General features: G+C 41.6%; 2 protein-coding genes across 6 annotated transcripts in view; one reads left to right on the forward strand and one right to left on the reverse strand.

The window, feature by feature from the left end:
* FZD4 (frizzled class receptor 4) overlaps nt 1–20,638 on the forward strand; it is a 183,882-nt gene that overhangs the window by 136,026 nt on the left and 27,218 nt on the right. Inside the window, exons 4-5 of one of the 3 annotated variants that reach the window (XR_011967332.1) lie at nt 1,959–11,710; nt 11,752–14,139. Coding sequence is in view for 1 of the 3 variants with exons in the window: in XM_072610612.1 (XP_072466713.1) it covers nt 1,959–1,968 (10 nt within the window). In the remaining 2 variants the exon portion in view is untranslated. Of the gene's footprint in view, nt 1–1,958; nt 14,140–20,638 lie in introns of those variants that run through there. The other 2 variants (XR_011967333.1, XM_072610612.1) reach the window with 2 other exon arrangements.
* Nucleotides 253–15,255, reverse strand: PRSS23 (serine protease 23). Of its 3 annotated transcripts, none has more exons than XM_072610617.1 (2): nt 15,187–15,255; nt 253–1,721 (listed from the first exon to the last, which is right to left on the reverse strand). In XM_072610617.1, the coding sequence occupies exon 2, from the start codon at nt 1,706–1,708 to the stop codon at nt 590–592; it is 1,119 nt and encodes a 372-aa protein (XP_072466718.1). In that variant the 5' UTR covers nt 1,709–1,721; nt 15,187–15,255; the 3' UTR covers nt 253–589. The 3 variants fall into 3 exon arrangements, with proteins under 3 accessions (XP_072466718.1, XP_072466717.1, XP_072466719.1); XM_072610616.1 differs by lacking the exon at nt 15,187–15,255 and adding an exon at nt 14,445–14,574; XM_072610618.1 differs by lacking the exon at nt 15,187–15,255 and adding an exon at nt 14,133–14,215.

Here is a 20,638-nt window from a genome sequence, read left to right on the forward strand (position 1 = left end):
AAAAAGGATGCCTCAGGTTTTCCATACCATCACCACATCCCTTTCTAGTCCTTGCCCTCATTAGGGAGGCTGAGAATGAACTGGTACCAATAGGGAACTGGACCTAACATGTTTGAATGACATAATGTAAGTGGGATACACATGCATGAATTTATATCTCCTTGTGCTATGTATTTAATACAAACTAATAAAAGTCTACATGGATCAAACCCAAAGTCTTTGGAAAACTTTAGATTAATTTAGCACATGAACTGGAAAAAAACCACCCTATGCCTTTATTTCTATCAAAAGATATGTCTTTGAATTGCTCACATGATGTGATACACAAATTAGCTTTCAAACAGTAAAGCCAGCCATCTTGTAACTTTAGGGATTTAAGAGAAACATTATAATACGTACTCTGGGCAAACACATATACACATGCAGACATATACACAGATATCTACACAGACACCACATAGTCAGCCACACTCATATACACTCTCACACACACACAAACACATACACACATTCTAATGACAAAGTTTGGCCTTTCCTAAAAATAAGTACAATGAAGGCCATTAAGTGCTGCTGGGGAGAAAAATTCTCCTCACCCCTCCCTACAATCCACATAGTTTCCTTTAATCCAATAGCAAATCTGTGCATATTTAAGGGGGGTGATGCGAACGGCCACATTGAAATCCTGTGGCGAGCCATTCATGTCCACCCACTGGTGTCCTGAAAAGATCCCAATAATTTTGCGCTCCCATTTCTGCTGCTGTCTCTTCCACATCCTCACATACACTCCTGACCCACTAGCTCCAGGCTGGGCATCACACTGCTGGTAGAGGAGGTCATATGTCTCATCTTTGACATCACAGAAGCGGTACACTAGATTTCCTGGCCGGTCATTGTCATAGCCAGAGAAATGGATTCGACCCCCGGGCAGGTGCTTGGCAGGAGGGCTCACCCCAATCTTCATGAATTTTCTCTTATGGGGTTTTTTGAGCTCTAAAAGAGCATAGTCATAATCCATCCCAATGTCATTAGCATTCCCTTTGATCCAACCCTTGGGGACATGGGTGCGTTTTACTCGAATCCATTGAAATTTCATCTTATCAGGCATGGCTGAGTTGGAGACATTAGTGGTCCGACTGCTGTCTTTCACCTTGGGCCTCAGGAAGCCCACTCGAAGCTTCTGGGCCCCCTTCACATAGGTTTTGCCATCATGGACACAGTGGGCAGCAGTGAGAACATGTTTCTCAGCTACCAGGGTGCCAGTGCAGCCAGTTGACAGCTTCACAGATGTTGAGAATGGATAGTTCAGCAAGAAATCCTTGCCAAAGATACTGAACCTGCTGTCATAACCATAAATCTGCCGCTTCATTCGAGATCGGCCCCTGTACTCTGTCTCACTTCGCTGGACATAAATGCCAACCTTTGTCTCAGTGCGGCTGCCATTGGCATACAATGTTTCATAAGACAAGTACTGCTTGACTTCTTCATACGTTGGCAGAGGTGAACCCTTGTGGCACTGGGGCCCACAGGAAGATGACACTTCCAGTTTAGCTTCAGCGACAAACTCTGGCTTGTCTAAATTGTGGGTGGATTGGGGCAAGATGATGGGGACTCGGTAAGCTGGCCAAGTTGGCTTCCAGTGGGCACTGTAAAGGATTACCTCCTTGATGGCACAAAGGAGGAAGAGGAGGAGGGCTGGCATGATGGCCATGCTGAGCACAGCTCTGTGGAGACAGACAAAAAGGGAGGTTAGTAGGGCAAGCGGTTCCAAGTTCACTCATTGCTTAAAGATCCAGGCAACATGCTTTACATTATTTATACAACCTTTTTAAAAATCCCTACTCTGGAATCAGGGTGCAGAGAGCAGGCTTTAGATAATACAATGCAAGGACTTGACCTCAGAAACATTCATATGGTTGGTTGCCCAAGGTGAAACGGAAACTTCTTTCTTTCTCTTTCAGATGCTGCTAATGACTTGCTACAGCAGGGCTTCCTGCAAACATCCCTTAGTTCCTTGCTGAACTCTGGGTCTTGTCTCAACTCTCACATCATTAATTCTAAGAGGCTTCCATGTTCTAGATGTGAAATCTTCTCTCCATTTTCCAAGGCAATGCAACTCATTCATTCAACAAACATGGAAAGTATCTACTATGTTCAAGTGCTGGGCCAGGCACTAAGGGCATAAAAATCAATGCAAAGTGACTCAGTCTTCAAAGATCTTACAATTTAATGCACCAGGGCAAAGGAAAAGCATATAAGTAATGAGAATGTGAGGAAGAACATGATAGAATGCAGGAAAAATCCAGTCATTGCACTATGAGAGAACAAGATCATTTCTACCATGAGGGGGTGGGGAGCATGTTCAAGGAAAGCATCATGGAGGAAAGAGTAGTGACAAGGACCATGAAAACACTGAGGTTGTGACATGGTGGAAAGATCATTAGCTTGGTTACCAGAGGGCTTGGGCCTGTCTCCAGGCTCTATACTGTGTGAACTTGGACCAGTAACCACATCTCTGGGCCTCAGTTTTCTTATCTAGTTGTACTAGATAACTTCTTATGTCCCAAACAGCTCTAAACCTTAAGATCTTGTCTCTCTTTACTATCCATCCTCCTCCCTCCATGAAATGAATGTCTAGAGCCTTAGCTTAGAGAACGGATTCCCAGTTGTATTGTAAGGAGCCTGTACCTAAAGTGCATTTCCTCATTTCAATCTGTTGAAATTCTTTTGGGAATCCAATGAAATTCTGTCTCCATGCCTTTAAACTGGTTATCTCCCTGTGACTGAAATATTCTCTCTCCTTCCTTTCTACTTTGGGAATCCTTTATTTCCTGGACGATTCAGCTCAAGAAATATTTTCTACATCAAGCGCTTCCTTATCTCTAACCCCAACTCCCCTCCTCTCACACCTCAACTAAATACACATGTAGACAATATATAGTATGTAAACATATTGTGTGTACATATGTATATATATATATACACATATATATACATACATGTAATTTCTCTGCCTAGATTGTAATCTCCTTGGGGCAAGAACTGCTTCACTTTTGTCTTTGTATCTCAGATGCCTAGAATCAAACTTGGCACAGAGTAGATGCTTAGTAAGGGTACCTAGGTGGTGCAGTGGAAAGAGCTCTGGGCCTGGAGTCAGGAAGACCTGAGTTTAAATCCATCCTCAGACACTTAGTAGGTAAAGTGACCTCTGTTTGCTTCAGTTTCCTCATCAGCAAAATGGGGATAATAATCCTGCTTTCCAGTGTTGTTGTGAGGACAATGTATATATATATATATATATATATATATATATATATATATATATATATATAGCACAGTGTCTGGCACATAGTAGGTACCACAGAAATGTAAGCTATTATTATCATTAAATTCTGGTTGATTGAACGGGGCTATTGCAGAGAGCAGCAACAGGCTAGGCACACTCTTAAGTTGAGCTCTGAGGTAAATCTGGATATGTGACTTAGAGAACTCTGAAGCCTTCCTTTTCCAGGTCCCAGTAGGGTCCCACCTCCTCCATGCAGAAAGTATTCTCTCTTTCCCAGTGCCCTATGTCTGAATTTCTCCTTTTCCTCAATTTTTTTCTATTATTCTTATTTAGGTGCATATCTTATCTGTTTTCTCTCCTCCCTTCCCATTAGATTATACACCACTTAAGATATTTCTGATACCCAAGAGTGCCGAGCACATAACAGGTGTTACATAGATGCTTGTTGAATTGAATAATTAAGAAAGCATTTCTCATTTTCCCAAAGTCTTGAGAGTGGGATCAGAAGGAGGCACCAGGGTGTGGAGTTTTGGCAGTTAAATTCAAGTGGTCAGGATGGATGGAGGGTGAGATGGGGAAACAAAAATGATAAAGCCCCTTCAGATGGATTCTTGCCTATGGAAGCATTCCCCAAACATTTCCCCTGCACGTTCCTTTCTCCAGGGACTCCAGGAACACTATGAAGAGGGGATGTGATCGAGAAGGATGGTGACAGAGTAGCCTGTGATGGAATTAATAGGTCTATAGTTCTGTCAGGTTAAACTTTGCTGCTCATTGGTTAAGGGCCATTGCCTTAGGGTTTGGGAACAATTTTGATGGTTATATCTGCTTCTCTAGGGGAAGGAGAGTCAAAGGGAAAGAGAATTATCATAGAATAAATGCCTCGATGATTAGGGTTAGGCTGTAGTGAAAGGGAATTAATTGTAAATGGTCCATTTGTTCGGATTCCATCAGAAGGGTATGGTGGGAGCAAGCATTTCCCATGGAACTTCATTCTTGGCCAGCTACAATAATCAATGATCTCAGGAATGCCAAAGCTGATGGCTTTTTCTTCTCCTCCTCAACATCTCTAAAGCACTGGACACGAGTGATCACTTTCTCTTCTGGAATACTTTCTCCTCTCTAGGTTTTTTGTGACACTTCTCCCTTAGGTCTTCTACCTTTGGGACTGCCCCTTTTCAATCTCTTTTGCTGGATCATCACCCATAATCACCCTTTATTTGTGGGTACACACCAAGACTCTGTCCTGGACTCTGATCTCTCTCTCGGTTTTCTCTCTTGGTGACCTTATCACCTCCCTTGGGTTGACTCAATGTGTCTGTAATGATGAGTCCCAGATCTACATCTCCTAAACAAGTCTATTTTGAGAACTGGGGTTACAACTTCAACTGCCTCCTGGACATTTCAAACTAGATATACAATGGATATCTCAAACTCAACAGGTCCAAAGCAGAACTCACCATCTTCCTCTCTAAACTTACCTGTGTATTAACTATCTTTATTACTTTTTGTGATACCACCATTCCTTTAGTTACCCATTTTCAACCCCACTGTCATCTCTGACTCCTTAGATTCACTCACTACATATATTCAATCATTTGTCAAATTTTGTCATTTCTATTTATACTTAGGGCAATTAGGTGGCATAATGGATTCTAGGTCTAAAGTCAAGAAACCTTGAGCTCAAATCTGGCCTTGGATACTTTCTAGCTGTGTGATCCTGGGCAAGTCACTTAACCTCTGTTTGCATCAGTTTTCCTCATCTGTCAAATGGGGATAATAACAGTACCTACACTTAGCAAAGTACCTGGCACATAGTAATCACTACATAAATGTTAGCTAATTATAACTATTACAGCATCTCTCATATATGTCCCCTTCTCGTATAGCTACTATCCCAAATTAATTGTCCTCATGAATTCTCAGGACTATTGAAATATCCTTCTAATTGATCTCCCTGACTCATGTCTCTCCTTAATCTAATACATGCTCTGCAAAATTACCCAAGTGATTTTCCTAAAGTGCAAATCTGTCTATATCGTTCTCCTATTCACTAACCTCCAATGGCTCCCTATTGCTTATAGGATCAAATAATTATTCTTTGGTGTAACATTTAAAGTTTTTCAGAACCTTGCCCCAAATTAACTTTCCAGCCTTATTACATGTGGAATTTCCTACTTCCTCACTTCTGTCTTATAGAATCCGAAGTTTCCTCCAAGAATCATCTTAAATGCTACTTTCTAGAGAAAGCTTTATGGATGCCCCCAACTGGTGTTTTTCTCTCGTATTTACTTTATATACATATACAGACACACATATATACATTTATACACATAAATGCACGCACATGTTGTCTTCCCTGGCTAAATTTTAAACTCCTTAAGGGTAGAAGGGTTTCATTTTTGTCTTTATATTCTCTGTATCTAGCACAGTGCCTGGTCCGTGGTAGGTACTGTAGAAATGATCCAATATTCAAGAAGGGAGTGTTGTTGATCATCTTTCATTCTCAAAGAGGACCAATGACATTGTGAGGGTGATGTTTTGACTTTCAAGTGAAGTGGATTTAAGTGAGGCAGAGGTAGAACCACTGGCAAATAAATCTAAAATCCACCAAAGGCTGAAAAGTATGAGTTAGGTCTATGTTGTATAGAAATTCCCCCATCATATCCAGTTTTGCCTTGGAAATTTTTAAAAGGTCAAGAAAATCCACCAATAAAAGTGCTAAGGAATGTGGAACTGGCAAGATGCTTTAAAAAAAACCCATCCTAAAAATTTTTGTTGTTTTTCAGTCATATCTGACTCTTCATGACCCTACTTGGTGTTTTCTTGGCCAAGATACTAGAGTGATTTACCATTTTCTGCTCCAGCTCGTTTTACAGATGAGGAAACTGAGGCAAACAGGGTTAAGTGACTTGCCTAGGGTCAGGTAGCCAATGAGTGTCTGAAGCCAGATTTGAACTCAGGTCTTCCTGACTCCAGGTCTGGTGCCCTATCCACTGCACCACTCAGCTGCTCCAGGTGCCAAAAACTAAATTATAACAAGAAATTATTTTATGTATATACAGTACTTTCCAGATAACAAAGCACTTTGCCTTATAGCTCTGTCATGCAGATAGTACAATCATTACTATGTTCATTTTAGAGATGAAGAAACTGAGGAAAAAGAGAGATCAAGTGACATATATAATAGCACACAACTAATAAATGGAAGAGATGAATCCAACTCAGAGCTTCTAAGAAGACAAGAGTTCTTTCTACTGTGCCACCTTTAATTAAAATCATTTAGTTAACTAACACTCCATTATCAGGAATTAAAGGATATAATCTCAAACTGATTAATTATAATTGTATTAATTGTAATCTGATTAATTATACTTCAGTAGACCTATGATCCTTTTATGTGCAAGATAAAAATTCATGTAGATTATACTCACCTTGTGTTTGTTTTATAGACAGATAGATAGACGGATATCTATATGTATCTATCTATCTATATCTATACTTTGTAATTCTCTGGGAATATAGTGTATTACTCCAGTAGACTATATGTGCTCCTTGAAGGCAAAGATTTTCTTACCTTTGTCTTTGTAGCATCAGTTTCTAACACAAAGGATCCTAGAATCATAGCTTTAGAACTGAAAGGGATCTTACATCATTTAGCCCAGGGCTTCTTAAATTTTTGCCACTTGAGACTCCTTTACAAGTTTAAATTGGCAGCGTTTGTTGCATTGTGTGGCCTGAGGGCTTGTTCAGTGCAAGGTATGCTTTGAGTTCAGAACCAAGGCTGCAGTGAAGTTTCCTGGTGCAACACAGGCAAGTGCTTCCAGAAGCACCTCAGATTCATTATGTATATGATTTTGAATTAACTTTTGATCATTACTAGTTCAGAAACCTTTTACTGTTGCCAGATGTTCCACGACCTCTATGAGGCTATGACCCACCATTTAAGAAGCACTCTGACAATTTTTCATTTTATAGATGAGGAAACTGAAGTGATTTGCTGAAAGTCACATAGTTTATAAGAGGCAGATGCTGAATTCAAATCCAGACCCCCTGACCCAGAATCCAAAACTCATGTCACTGGACAAAACTGCTTCTCCAACATCTTTAAATCTTAGTAAATGCCTCTTAATTGATAGCATTTCATCTTGTGTTATTCAATCATTCAGTCAAAATAATTGATTAAGCACCCATTATGTGCTAGTCGATAGGGATACAAATATGAAGAATGAAATAATTTCTACTTTCAATGTCCTTACATTCCAACAGACTCAAGAGATATGTATGTCTGTGTATGTAACTGATACCTGATGAATGTGCATCAGCTTGTTCTGCTGATTTAACTTGTATACATGTTACATGTACATACAGAATAAATACAAATAGATACAAAGCAGTTAAATATGAGATAGTCTGGGAGGGAGAAAACTAGCAGTTGTATCTGTGTCTATGTAGAAATTCTTCAAAAGAGGATCTCCCTAATATTCTGGGGGCTTTCTACTATGGATGCTGTCATGTACACAGGCTTCATCCTTCTTCTTGCTATCTGACCAATTCACCTCCCCTTCAAGTTGCCCAAGTCCCTGAAGATGTCTTTCATTTCTCTTCCTGTGTGTAAGCCATCACTGATAACACGCTATAGCATATTTAAACCCACAAGGCAACTTTCCTTCGCCTTTTGGTTGACTAATTCAGATATTTTAAGTGCTTCTCAAGGTAAGCCTCATGAATACAGAAGAAATTAATTTGAAATGTGTGATTATTAAATTAACCAGAAGTTTGGCTAATGTTCTCCTTTGTATAGACAATGAAAAACAGGCTGCTAAGCAAATTAATGGATAGATATTAAACAAAGGGGACAACAAATCTTTTTGAAGGCCAACTTGAAGGCCAAGGTCATATACTTTAAAAGTCCCAGTTCATATATATATATGAAATTCACTAGAAATTTGTAAATTTGCAAGTAGGACTCTACAAATTTATTCTACCTCATGTCCACTCTAGGAGGCTGGACTGACTTCTTATTGAAACACCACAGTAACATATTTTTTTACTGATTCCAGACACCATATGAATTTGAATCTAATTAAACTGAATTTCTTTAGGAATAGACTTTAAGTCATACTCTCCCTCATTTCAAATTGCCCTTCTACCCAATGATCTGGTTTCTAATACTGCTTTTGCCATTAACTATCTGTGATTATGGATATGTTGATTGACCTTTGGGGCTCAATTTCCTCATTTGTAAAATAAAGGGGTTGGACTCAGGGGTGGGGATCCTCTAGGTCCTCAAGTGTAGTTCCTTGAAACCACAGGTTCCCCAGCCTGCTAGATACTCTGACAATCCTTATTGCTTAGAAATTTGAGTTCAGATGAGGAGCTTCTCTCTCCCTCCCTCTCCTCCCTCTCCCTCCCTCTCCCTCCCTCTCCCTTCCCTCCTTACTTTGCCTCTCCCCCCAACCTCTTAATATGGACACTCTCTCCACTGACACACACTGACTAATCCTCCCATAATATATAGTTTTGTAGAGTTGCCTGGGGTAACAGAGAAGTGAAGCTATTTGTCCATAGTCATACAGTTAGTGTGCTCAGGAATCAGGACTGGAACTAAAACCTTTCTAATTCCCAAGTCCATCTTCTACTCATCCTGCTTCTTGAATGGCCCAATCAGTCCCTCAAAGCTGAGGCAGAATGTTATTAGGCCCAAATTCAGGTTTTAAACAGTCAAAGCCAATAGGTTTGATGTTTCCTCTGTTCAGTATTTATACTATTAATTTTCTTAGCAGTTTTTCCTCTCTACAAGTTATCTGGATGTTCTAGGGGATTTATTAAATTTGTATTAATAACCATTCAACTTCTTTGTGGATTTTTAATTTCATCTCCCCACAAACCACTCACAAGTACCCTAGAACATGCTAAGGGGCGGCTTTGTCCTTGATCTCCATGCTCCTGGTTGGTTACACAGTCATTTTGTTTACAAACATAGTCTGTCTTGCACTTTGCAGCCTTGGATGCTTTACTCAGCACTAACTCAGCAGGGTTGTGGAGGGTGGAGGCAGCAGGAAAAAGGAAAGTTTACATTGTTAACTGATCCTACACTGCGGGTGATCTGACTTCCTCAATTTGTCCAGAAAGCCTGCAGATTTCATCCAGCAGAGGGCAGCTTTCAGGAATGTGAAGGAAGGTTATGCTTAGCTATGTCTAGGAAAATGGATTTTAAGGAAAGTAATTTATCTGTCTACTCTAGGATTTCCCTACATTGATGCATCCTTCAAAGCCCCTTGTAACACACTGATATTCATTGTGACTAACACACACACACATACACACACACACACACAAACATTCACTGAAGATATGCAGTACAAAGAGGGCTGAATTTGGAGTAAGAGGAGCTTTGCCACTTACTATCTTGCATGACCTTTAAATGACCAGAAGCTTGGTTCATCACTTAAGTTTCCTCCTATGACAAAAATGAGAAAGTTATTCTAGATGACTCCTAAAGTCTCTTCCAGCTCCATATATCTGCTTTCCCTTAGGTACTCATACATCAGTTATTGTTATACTAGTAATAGCTCACACATAAAGGCTGCCTTACAGTTTACAAAGCTCTCTTCTCACAGCACCCTATCAAGTAAGTATTGTCAGTATTTCATAGATAAGGAAACTGAGGCTTATATCATCCCCAGTTGTTAGTGACCCCCCCTTCCCATAACTTTTTATTCATTTTGTATCTATATTCTATTTACTTTCAGGATCTAAGAGGATCGGTTGGATTTTCTCAGTCAAATCTAAACTTTTGGAAAGCAAGAATTGTCTCACTTTTGTATTTGTATCCCCAGGCTTGGCACAAAACAGGTACTTTTAAAGTTTGTTGATTGATTGGAAAAGCCAAAAGAGACAAGAACATGGACTGGATCTGTGATCTCACGATTCTAAGTGAGATTACCAGGTAAGGAAACTCTCTCTACCTTCTCTGCAATTTTGAATCTTAGTTGCCTAGCACAGAGGCTAAGTGACTTGCCCATGGTCAACATGGTAGTCTGTAGTGGCAGGATCCTTAAACAAACAAAGGATTCTAATCCCTCTGCTTCTAGAATTAGTCACCAGGGGACACATGACCATTGTTTCCATTTTATTTAACCTTAGGTAGACCTACTTTTTCATTTATAAAAGTTTATACTAACATGAAATAAGCTTTAAACAGGGTTGCAATAACCATATTTCCAATTCCAGCATCAAAGCAGCCACTCATGGGTTAAAGAAAATAAGAGAGACACTAAAGAGATGCTTCTGAATGAATCATCTTATAGCAAAGAAAAGTAGGCTTTATAGAAAGAATAGCAATTTCAAAATCTTGTGACCAACCTATCCAAGTTTTTGTGAAGAAAACTGTGGTTTGTGTGGTTTCATTTCCAAGTCCAAGGCTTTGCCAGAAGTAGTTACTTGATATACATACACATACACACACACAAATACACACACACACTCCAGTGTTTCTCACTAAGTACTTTCATACAGCACTTTATCTATAATGACAAAGAAGAAGCAAAATGGAAAATTTAGTTAAGCAAATTGTTCCTCAATGCAATATCCCATACTACAGAAAATTTTTACCTTCCTAGTTTATAAATCTGACTCATTTAACTGTGTATAACTGTGACAGCATCATAGAATCATAGAGTTAGAGGTGGAAGGGATCTCACAGGCATAGTTCAATTCTCTCATTATATAGACGAGGATACTGAGGTCTAGAGAAAGTAAATGTTCAAGGTCACACAGGTTCAGACTTGAATTTTAGAGCCAGCAATTATTCTACTGTACCACACAATTCCATCCCTTTTATACTTGCCTTCAAGGAGGATCAAGGATTTCTGCAGATTGGGAAACTCCCCCTACTTATTACAGTTCTCTGTGACTTCATAAATACGTCTTAGGGAATTGCCTAAGGCACACAGAGGTTAAGGGACTTGCCTTCATCTCAGAGGCCTTGCAGAGTGTTACTGCACAGTGGAGATTAATTGGGATAGTAACCATAAGAATGTTTGGGGAATATCAGCTGGGACTATTCCCTCCTGTCTCTGCAATCTTTCTCTTTCAGTATTCTGATGGCAACTTTTTTTTTTTTTAAGTCCAGTCAGTTTACTTGCTTGAAATCATAGTAAAGAAAGAATGTTTCTTTGGGAATAACAACTTCTCCAAATTATACAGTAACCAGTTATATAGTACAGATAACCAGTAACAATAACTGGTTATACAATACAGATTTATGAAAGTCTAAGGCTGATAGCAAGGTTTGAGAGCAAACCTAGCAGCCACAACACAGACTTCTTCTGTGCCAAGTACTTGGGGAAATGAATTAGCCTCCTTCCAATGGCAAACAAGTAGTGGAGAGAAAATTTACCGCTTAGTAAGAGTTTTCTAATTGTGCACCTTATAATGTGCTGTAACCACTGTAAAAGCAGCAGTTACTGAAAGAAACAGTCTAAAATTTTGTAAAGACAAATGTGGCAGTTATAGCTTGGAAAGATGAAGAAAGTTTTTCCATGGGGTCTGAGGCCAGGGGCATAGACCAGTTAGTTAAAAAGCAGGTTAGTTCCAAAAGCAAATACCTGAAATAAGCAAGAGCAGGGAGAGAGGCTTACTTTCATTTTCCTGAGTCAGAGAACCTGTTAAAGGAAAGCCCACCCAACCATCTAATGGTTTAAGAATAAGAGAAAGTCTTGCATAGGGAAACACAGTATTTTAATAGATGATAGTGAATGGTTAAACAAGATCTTACTTCCTCTGTGCCAAAGAGGAGGCCTGATGGATGGCTCAAGTCTGAGGACCCAGCAATATGAAAAAAAGCTAGAGACTATAAAACTTGTTCACAGGTAAGACCCCAAGAAAATGTCTCCCAGGAGTCAAAGGGAGTTTTGTGTGAACTCAGCCTGAAGCCTTTCATCCTTGGGGCATACAAAAATCAATGAGCTAGAAAACCTGACACCTACTAGTGGCCGACTGGTTCCAGCAGCAGCAGCAGCAGCTTGCTGGGACACACACTAATGGGCATTTTGGCACATGCTCTAGGGAGGACAAAATGCATTCATATTCTGAATTGAACCGGATAAGCAGTGGAATGTTCTCAAAATGAGATATATAGTTGTCCTGTGGCTCCGGAGTTTGGTAAAGGAAAAAAAGTTTTCATAATCCATGAAAGACTGCACCAAGTTGTTATTGTTACTTGGCTTTATGGAAGGTGTAACACAATTTCAAAACTATAGTGTATCTATAGTCAGGAAAGGAAAGTTTTTACAAATATGTTGATTTGTTTTAGGTAATCCTCTGCCTGACACCCCCCAACCCCCCAGCCAAATCCACTCTATTTTAAACTCACACTTCAAACACACTAGGTGAAGGGAAGGTCAGTACTGTTACACACGGACAAACTTATGCAAGTGTTACCCTAAAATAAATACATGATTGATAAGAGCTATGTGAACAGTATGAGATTTTGGACTGCTGCTGAGTCTGACCTAAAAATAGAAATGCAAGTTCTTTTCTTCCTTCAGTTATTTCCAACAAGTTAAAAAGGTTACTCTGACATTGGCATATCTCCTTAAGAATTCAAAGGCTCAGAGGTACTCTGGAGCTCTCGGACCTCAGGGTACAACAATCTCATACATCCACATTACTCCCTTATGAACAGTCAGACTTTTCACCAGCTGCGGTGGCTGTTTCTAAAGTCTCATGGGTGTCACCCCACGGGAAATCAAACAAACAGGATTTTTATCAGCTGCTTTCTCAGGAGATAATCGAGCAGAGCCTATTTGTATTTCTAAGCAGTGCACTTCGGGGCCATGTCCAGTTCTTTTAAAGTCTCTCCCCACTGCTTCCCCTTTGCTCTCCTGCTTTCTATTTAAAAGTTAACAACTCATGAGAAACGGTTATAGAAAGAAAAACATCTTCCCTTCTAGCAACTGTTGATAATATGTTGACAGGAGTTCTTGATGGAAGAAAACCAAAGCCTCAACTTTTCTTCTTCTGCTCGGGTGTGTTCACAATCTTGTGCCTGAAAGTTAAACATTAATTTCCACTCACAGACCCACAGCACTTTGTAAAAATAAGCACTTGCATACAGGCACACTTGCGCGCGCGCACACACACACACACACACACACACACAAACTCGGGAGAGAAAGTAAAATCAAAAAGGGAAAAGTGTATGTTTGAAAGCATTCACCCACTTACACCTTGACCTCAACAGAGTTGCCCTAATGCCAGCTGTCTTTTGCGGCTCTCCTGCAGAACGATCATCCTCAGCATTACTTCTCAAATCTTACTGCAGATATCATTGAACCCTAGACTGTTTGAGCAGCAAGGGGCCTCAGAGAAAATCGATTCCAAAACTCCTCCCTCCATTTGACAGAAGAGGAAACTGAGGCGGTGTGTGTGTGTACGAATTCGTGCCATGCCTTGTCCAAGGTCACACAACAAGTCAGCGGCAGGGAAGCCTAGATCTCAGATATCCTTCCTGCCACCCAGTCCAGGGCTCTTTCCACTGGACCACTCGGCCTCTATTCAAAACAAGTTTCCACTTCACCCTTACAAGGCAAAAAAAAAAAAAAAGTAAGCACTTTGGCGAAATGCTGAGAAATGGGATACTGTAAATTGCATTTTAAAACTTCCCGGAGTTGTACCAACTCCAGCGTCAGCCTTACCGCCCCCTCCAGGCAGGGGCCGACCGGTGGGAACAAGAGGCAATGATGGGGAAGCATTCCCAGTTTATAGCCAGACATTTGTCTGTCTGTCTGTGTGTCTCGGTCTGCCGGCCTGGCCGCCTGTCAGTCAGTCAAGCGGCACTCACCCCCTTTCTTTGTCCGGTTTCCAGCCGCAGTTCACAGCCGGTGGGCCCCCTGGCTCCCTGGAGCTGCCCCGCCCCGCCTGGCCCCGGAGCAGATCTGGGGCAATGGCCTTTCCCAAGCGGAGCGCAATCCCTGCTGCAGGTCCCCTTTCACTGGGCCAGGGAACGAAGGAGGGCAGAGCGCGGGGTTGGGCTGGGGAGTCCGGGGGGCGAGCACAGCGGAATAGAGTCCCGGAGCTGCTCAGATCTGCCTGCCTGCCCCCTTGCCCGCCCGCAGCTTACCTCCCCTCTCCCTAAGGCCAGAACCATACTCACCCTGTACCTCGCATCCCTGCGCCCCGACCCAGCTCCGTGCGTCCAGGCGCGCTCAGACAGGTGTGGGCACTGGAAGTGAGTGAGCTGCTCCCATCTCTGCACCTCCCGGCGGGTAGTGGCAGTGAGGACGCGAGCGCGCTGGTGTGGGTGTATGTGTGAGTGTGAGTGTGAGTGCGTGTGTGTGTCCGTGTGTGTGTGTATGTGTGTGCTCGTGTGTGCCGGGCAGGGGGTAGCTCAGAGTCCGCCGGCTTCCCTCCACCAGCTCCTCCTCCTTCACCTCCCCCCTTCTTTTCTCCTCCCCTTCTTTACTCCTCCCCACCCTCCCTCTTCTTTCCCCCTCTTTCCGCCTTCTCTTCCCTTTCTCCCCTGCTTCCACTCTCCCCGCCTCCCTTCTTGTTTTTCCCGTTTCCCCAATTTCTCCCCCTTCCTCTCCTCCTCCCTCTCCTCTCCCGGTTCTCTCCTCCATTCCCCCCCTTCTCCTTCTTCCCTCTTGCCTTTCCTTCTCTCTCTGACTCTGCTGCTTCTCAGTGGACCGCTGCGCGGCGGCCCTAAGGTTGTTTCTGCGTGGGGGGCTCGAGGAGCTGGGGCTCTGTCCTGCCACACTTCCCTTGCAGGTGCCACCTGCTTTGGCTCAACTTTTCCCAACTCCTCGGCACCAACCCCTTCTCATTTATCACCCGAGAGAACTTAGCACCAAGCCTTTCACGCTCCAACGTGTCCCAAACTTACAGTCTAAACTTACACTTCCTCTGAGGCTCCTCCTGCCCGCGCGGAGCTGGCTTTGCACCCCTCTCTGTGATGGTGACAGTCTGCTGTGAGTGCAGCATGCCAGGATCACTCGATTCTGCTGGTCACCACCCCCTCCTCACTGAATTCCTGCCCATCCCTTAAAGCCCAACTCAAATGCCACTGCCTCCAGGAAGCCTTCCCAGACCGCTCCCTTAGTAAGGACCTTTCCCCTTCATGATTCACCTTGGTGTAAGTACTTTATGAACATCTGTTGAATTTGTTGAATTGCCGGTGAATTATGAGACCTGGGTTCAAATCCCTGTTTCCCATTCCTCATCTGTTTGACTTTGCCTTGTTTGTTGTGTGGGCTTTAATTTCTTTATCTGTAAAATGAGGGGTTTGGGCCCAGCTGACCTCTAAAGTTCCTCCTACCTCTGGGAGGATCCCATGATGCCACCTCACCTTGCAGACTAGAAATTTTGCTGATATCCCAGTTTGGTTGCAGGTTCCTTATGTGAGCACTTTATGCTGATCTTAAATGGTTTTTGTCCTGCTTAGAAAATATAAACTTGAACAGGTAAAGTGCAAGATTCTCCTGAAGTATTTCGACTGACTCCATAGAGGCCTATGGGTCCTTGTTAAGTCACTTCTGCAGGCCTATGACTTCTAGGCAAACTTGCAAAGTTGTTGAAGTTTATAACCAATAGAGTCTCCCCTATGTACCCCCTCCCCACTTATAGCACTCATGCCATGTTCCGCCCCCCTCTACTTTCCTTTAGTCACTTCAGAATTTGTCTTTAGTCACTTCACATTCCTGGGTCCAATTATGCTTTCAACCACTTCCCTCCCCTTCCCATACTGTTGTGGCCAAGTAAACTCAGGCTAAAATGAAAGCCTAGGGCAACCACAAAGGAGAAACAATACCACAAAACATGTAGCCTGCGAGAAGTGTGTGGAAGGGATAAGGGGAAAGGTTAAAGAGGTTTGTACGTATGTCAGCATCACCCGCTGGCTGCCTTTTGGAGTAATTGCAAAAGGGCCAGAAGCTTGGAGATCACCAAGAGGGGTTGGATATTTTATTTTATGAAAGGGTGCTCCCTCTAGTATTCTCATCAAAGCCTGACCTGGGGAAAAGATGTGATACACTTATTCATACTAACATATTAATGACTAATATTCTTACTGGTACCGGCATGGTAAAAACACGAGATAAAGGTCTAGTCCTGGTTCTGGCACTAGCTAGCAGTATGACCTTGGGCAAGTCATTGAATCTTTCTGGAATTCACTTCATTTATAAAAGGAGGTGGTTGGACCATATTATGTTTAAGGTTCCCATCTGGTCTAAGAGTATATATTCTATGTTCTGTTAACCTATATTCTAAAGTCCCTCTTGTCTCAAAACTCTTCTGTGATTCTCTGCTGTTTCTTTCAGTGGTATTTAGATTCAAATATGGGACATGTTTAATTCAGTCAATAAACGTTTCAATAAGCATTTCTTAAGCTCCTACTATGTGCCAGACCCTGTGCTAAGCACAGTTGGATTCAATTCAACAAACACCTATTTAAAGCACTTTGCTAAATCCTAGGAATAGAAAGACAAAAAATGAAACAGTCCTAACCCTCACCAAGCTTATACTGTAAAGGAATCCATGACATAATTCAGTAAGCAACTGAAGAGATATTCTTTGATGGGCTGGGATCTTTTGGAGGTGTGCAGAATAAATTGGGGAGAGCTCCACCTGACTTCTCTGCTTCTTAAATCTAGGCCCTGCTTGAAACATCAATTTCAGCCATCATTGTAGATTGGCAACTGTAATTTAAAGAGTTGCTGAGGGCTCTGATGGGCTAAGGGAATTACATGGGGCCAGTATATGACTTAGGGTTAGGGTTAGAACATATTTCCCTTTCTGATTCCAAGGTCAGCCTTCTATCCACTATACCACATACTGCCTTTCAGGCAATTCAGTGCCTACTGTGTTCAGAGCACTGTACTTGTGATAGAAATTATTTTACTATTATATTAATAACCAATTATTAATTTGGGATCCAGAAGTTTTTCCTTTATTTCCTCTTTAAGACCCAGTCCCTTTAAAAAGTCAGTCTCTGAAAGATATGACTGATGGATGAGACTATCCTTCAAGGAACATGCCCTTCAATCTTGGGTGGGACCCCACCCAACTAGGAGGTAACTTCTGTTTAGAGTGTAAACAGAATTCAGTGTGGGTGAATTGTTACCCTGGGAAAAGAGCCCCCTTCCTTGTACCCTTCCATTAAAATTTAAGGTGACCCAGCTCAGGAAGGATAAAAACCAAGCAGATTGGTCTGGATGGAGATGGATTCCCTTTTCCAGACTGCTGTAAGCAACTGTTCGCAGCAGGAGGAGCTGAAGACTTCTAACCCACTTCCTCATTAAATGTCCACCAATCAGGTGTGATTTTCACTTGTAGGGGCATTCCCTTTTACAAAATGCTTTCAGGCTCTCCATGGTTTTGCCCTTGGTTACTGAGAGAAACCACTGACCATCAATTTATTGATCGTTGGCTAACCTAAGCAATAAATTGATTATTAGCTACCCAGAAACTCTGTCTCTTGGCTTTTTAATTTGTTACACAAGGAACTTGGAAGAGATAAAAAGATTAAATAATAAGACAAATATTTATAACAATCATATACCATATCACATACCATAAGCAAATCAGAAAGGTGAGGTGCAAAAGAAATTCTATGTGTGTTCTGAAAGGAGATATCAGTATCAATGGGAGTAGGATGGGATGGATTTGGTGATTTACAAAAGGGAAGAATGAGGCAAAGATGGGTAAATGAATTGCAAAGTCACAGAGATTTCATATATTAAAGAACATAATGACTGATTATAGTAATAATCACAATAACTGACACATAGTACTTAAGTATTACAGAATGCTTCACATAAATGGCTTCATTTGATCCTCACAAAATACTATAGGTGTTATTATCCTTCCTTATATTACCTGCTATTTAACTTATTTGTGTAAATGTTCTATTTCCCCACCACCACCCCATACCCTATAGATTGCAAGCTCTTACTGTTGAACTTATTATCTTTGTACAGTGCCTTGCACTCAATAGACACTTGGGATCACAGAACTAGAGCTCAAAAAGAACTTTGGAGGCTATTTACAAGTGGAGAAACTGAGGTTCAGAGGAGTGAAGTGACTTGCCCAATATCACACACGTAGTTAACTGTCAGGATGTGATATCAGGTCCCCTTTCTACAGAGTGCTCTTTCCATCATGCCACAAATGTTTTGTGAATTATTAGCCCCATTTTACATATGAGGAAATTTGAGCTTAGAGATGTAAAATGTCCTATCTATAGTCATTCTGTGACTGTGCTCCAGAGACAGGATTCAAATCCAAATTGCTACTGCCTCCAAGTCTAGAGCTCATTTCCACCATATCACAAGTATGAAAGCTGCTCATGGACCACATACTTAGCCCTCAAGTTGATGGGCAGGGTTTCCAATCATCAACTATTGGTGTTTTCTGAAGTCTTGGATAAGCCACATCATTTCTCAATTTTTGTTACACAGGAGATAGAATCATGTGTGGGTTTAGATTTGGAAAGAACGATAGGGATCATAATCCAACCCTTTCATTTTTATAGATGAGGAATTTGGTTTTCTTAGTTGTTTTTTAGTTTTATCTGTCATGTCTAATTCTTTGTGACCCCATTTGTGGTTTTCTTGGCAAAGATACTAGAATGGTGTGCCATGTCCTTCTCCAGCTCATTTTACAGATGAGAAAACTGAGGCAAACATGCTTGAGTGACTTGCCCAGGGTCACATAGTGACTCATAGTGTCTAAGGCCAGATTTGAACTGAGGAAGAAGTCTTCCTGATTCCAAGCCCAGTGCTCTATCCACTGCATCTCCTAGTTGCTCCATAGATGAGGAGACTGAGACCCTAAAGAGATTAAGCAACTTACCCAGGGTTATACAGGTAGAAAATGTCAGAGCTGGGAATAGAATCCAGGTTCTTAGACTCCAAATCTAGCATGTTTATCCTGAACGACATAGGAACACCTCTGCTGGGTTCCCCTCCTTGTTTCCTAAACAAACAAATGTCTGTGGAATATTAGAGTTGGATGTACCTGAGCAATACTAGTCTTAGGCAAATGTACGTTTGGCATTCCCACAACTTGGCCAGCCCATCAGAGTTGCGCTCTTTGCAGCAGAGTTTGAATGCTTGGCAGTTCAGTTCTGGAAAGGACCTTAGTGTCCAATACCTTATCTTGCCAGGTGATCCTCAAAATCTTTCTAAGGCAATTCAAATGGAAGTGATTCACTTTCCTGACATGGCACTGATAGACTTTCCAGGTTTCACAGGGGTGTAACAATGAGGTCAGCACAACAGCTTTGTAGACCTTCAGTTTGGTAGGTAGCCTAATATCTCTCCTCTCCCACACTTTCCTTCAGAGCCTCCCAAACACTGAGCTAGCTCTAGCAATACATGTATCACCTTCATCATCTATGTGAACATTCTTGGAAAGCATATTGCCAAGGTAAGTGAACTTATCCATAATATTCAAAGTTTCTCCATTTGTTGTAACCAGTGGTTAAATGGTGTGGTGATCCTCTGTTTCCTTGGTGTTAACTGTAAGGCCAAAATTTAGCACAAGTGGCAGAGAATTGATCCATGCTCTGTTGCATCTCAGCCTCAGAGGCTGCATCGAGTGCATAATCATCTGCAAACAAAAATTTGTGCATCAACTTTCCCCCAACTTTAGTCTTGGCTTGTTGCCTTTTCAAATTAAATAGTTTAACTGACCTTGATGCCATTTTCATTCTTGTTGAAATAATATGACAGCATCACTGAAAACATCATGCTGAAAGCATGGGAGCAATCACACAACCTTGCCTCAGTCCATTGGAACTGGGAAAAGCACATCTTCCATTAACCAAAACCCAGGCAATCTGGTCTCTGCTGTTTTCTGAGCCAGGTTTCAGATATCATGGAGTCACAGAATTATACATTTAGATCTGCAGGGAATCTTAGAGGTCATCTACTCCAACTCTTTCGTTTTACAGATGAGGAAATTGAGACCCAGAGAGGTTAAATAACTTGTGGATGCTAAGCTCTGACCTTACTCCTTTTCTCATAAAACTCCAGTGGTTCCCTAAGTGACTTTAGGATATAGTACAAACTCCTTTGATTTCTATCTACATTTCCAGGCTTATTATGCTTTATCTCCCCTTTTGTATCCCTAGCATCTAGTATAGTATCTGGCATGTAACAGATGCTTAATGAAAGGATGCTTTGATTCATTGTTCGATTAGTAATAGAGCCAGGATTCGAGCTCAGGTCCTCTGACTCCAAATCTGCCTTTCAGATCTTTACAAATAACTCTTCATTTTCCACAAATAACTGTGCTTGGTTCTGACACTGACTCCACAAACATCATGGTTCATCAGCTAAAAATCTCATC

The sequence above is a fragment of the Notamacropus eugenii genome, chromosome 5, assembly GCF_028372415.1.
Source record: "Notamacropus eugenii isolate mMacEug1 chromosome 5, mMacEug1.pri_v2, whole genome shotgun sequence".
Lineage (NCBI taxonomy): Eukaryota > Metazoa > Chordata > Mammalia > Diprotodontia > Macropodidae > Notamacropus > Notamacropus eugenii.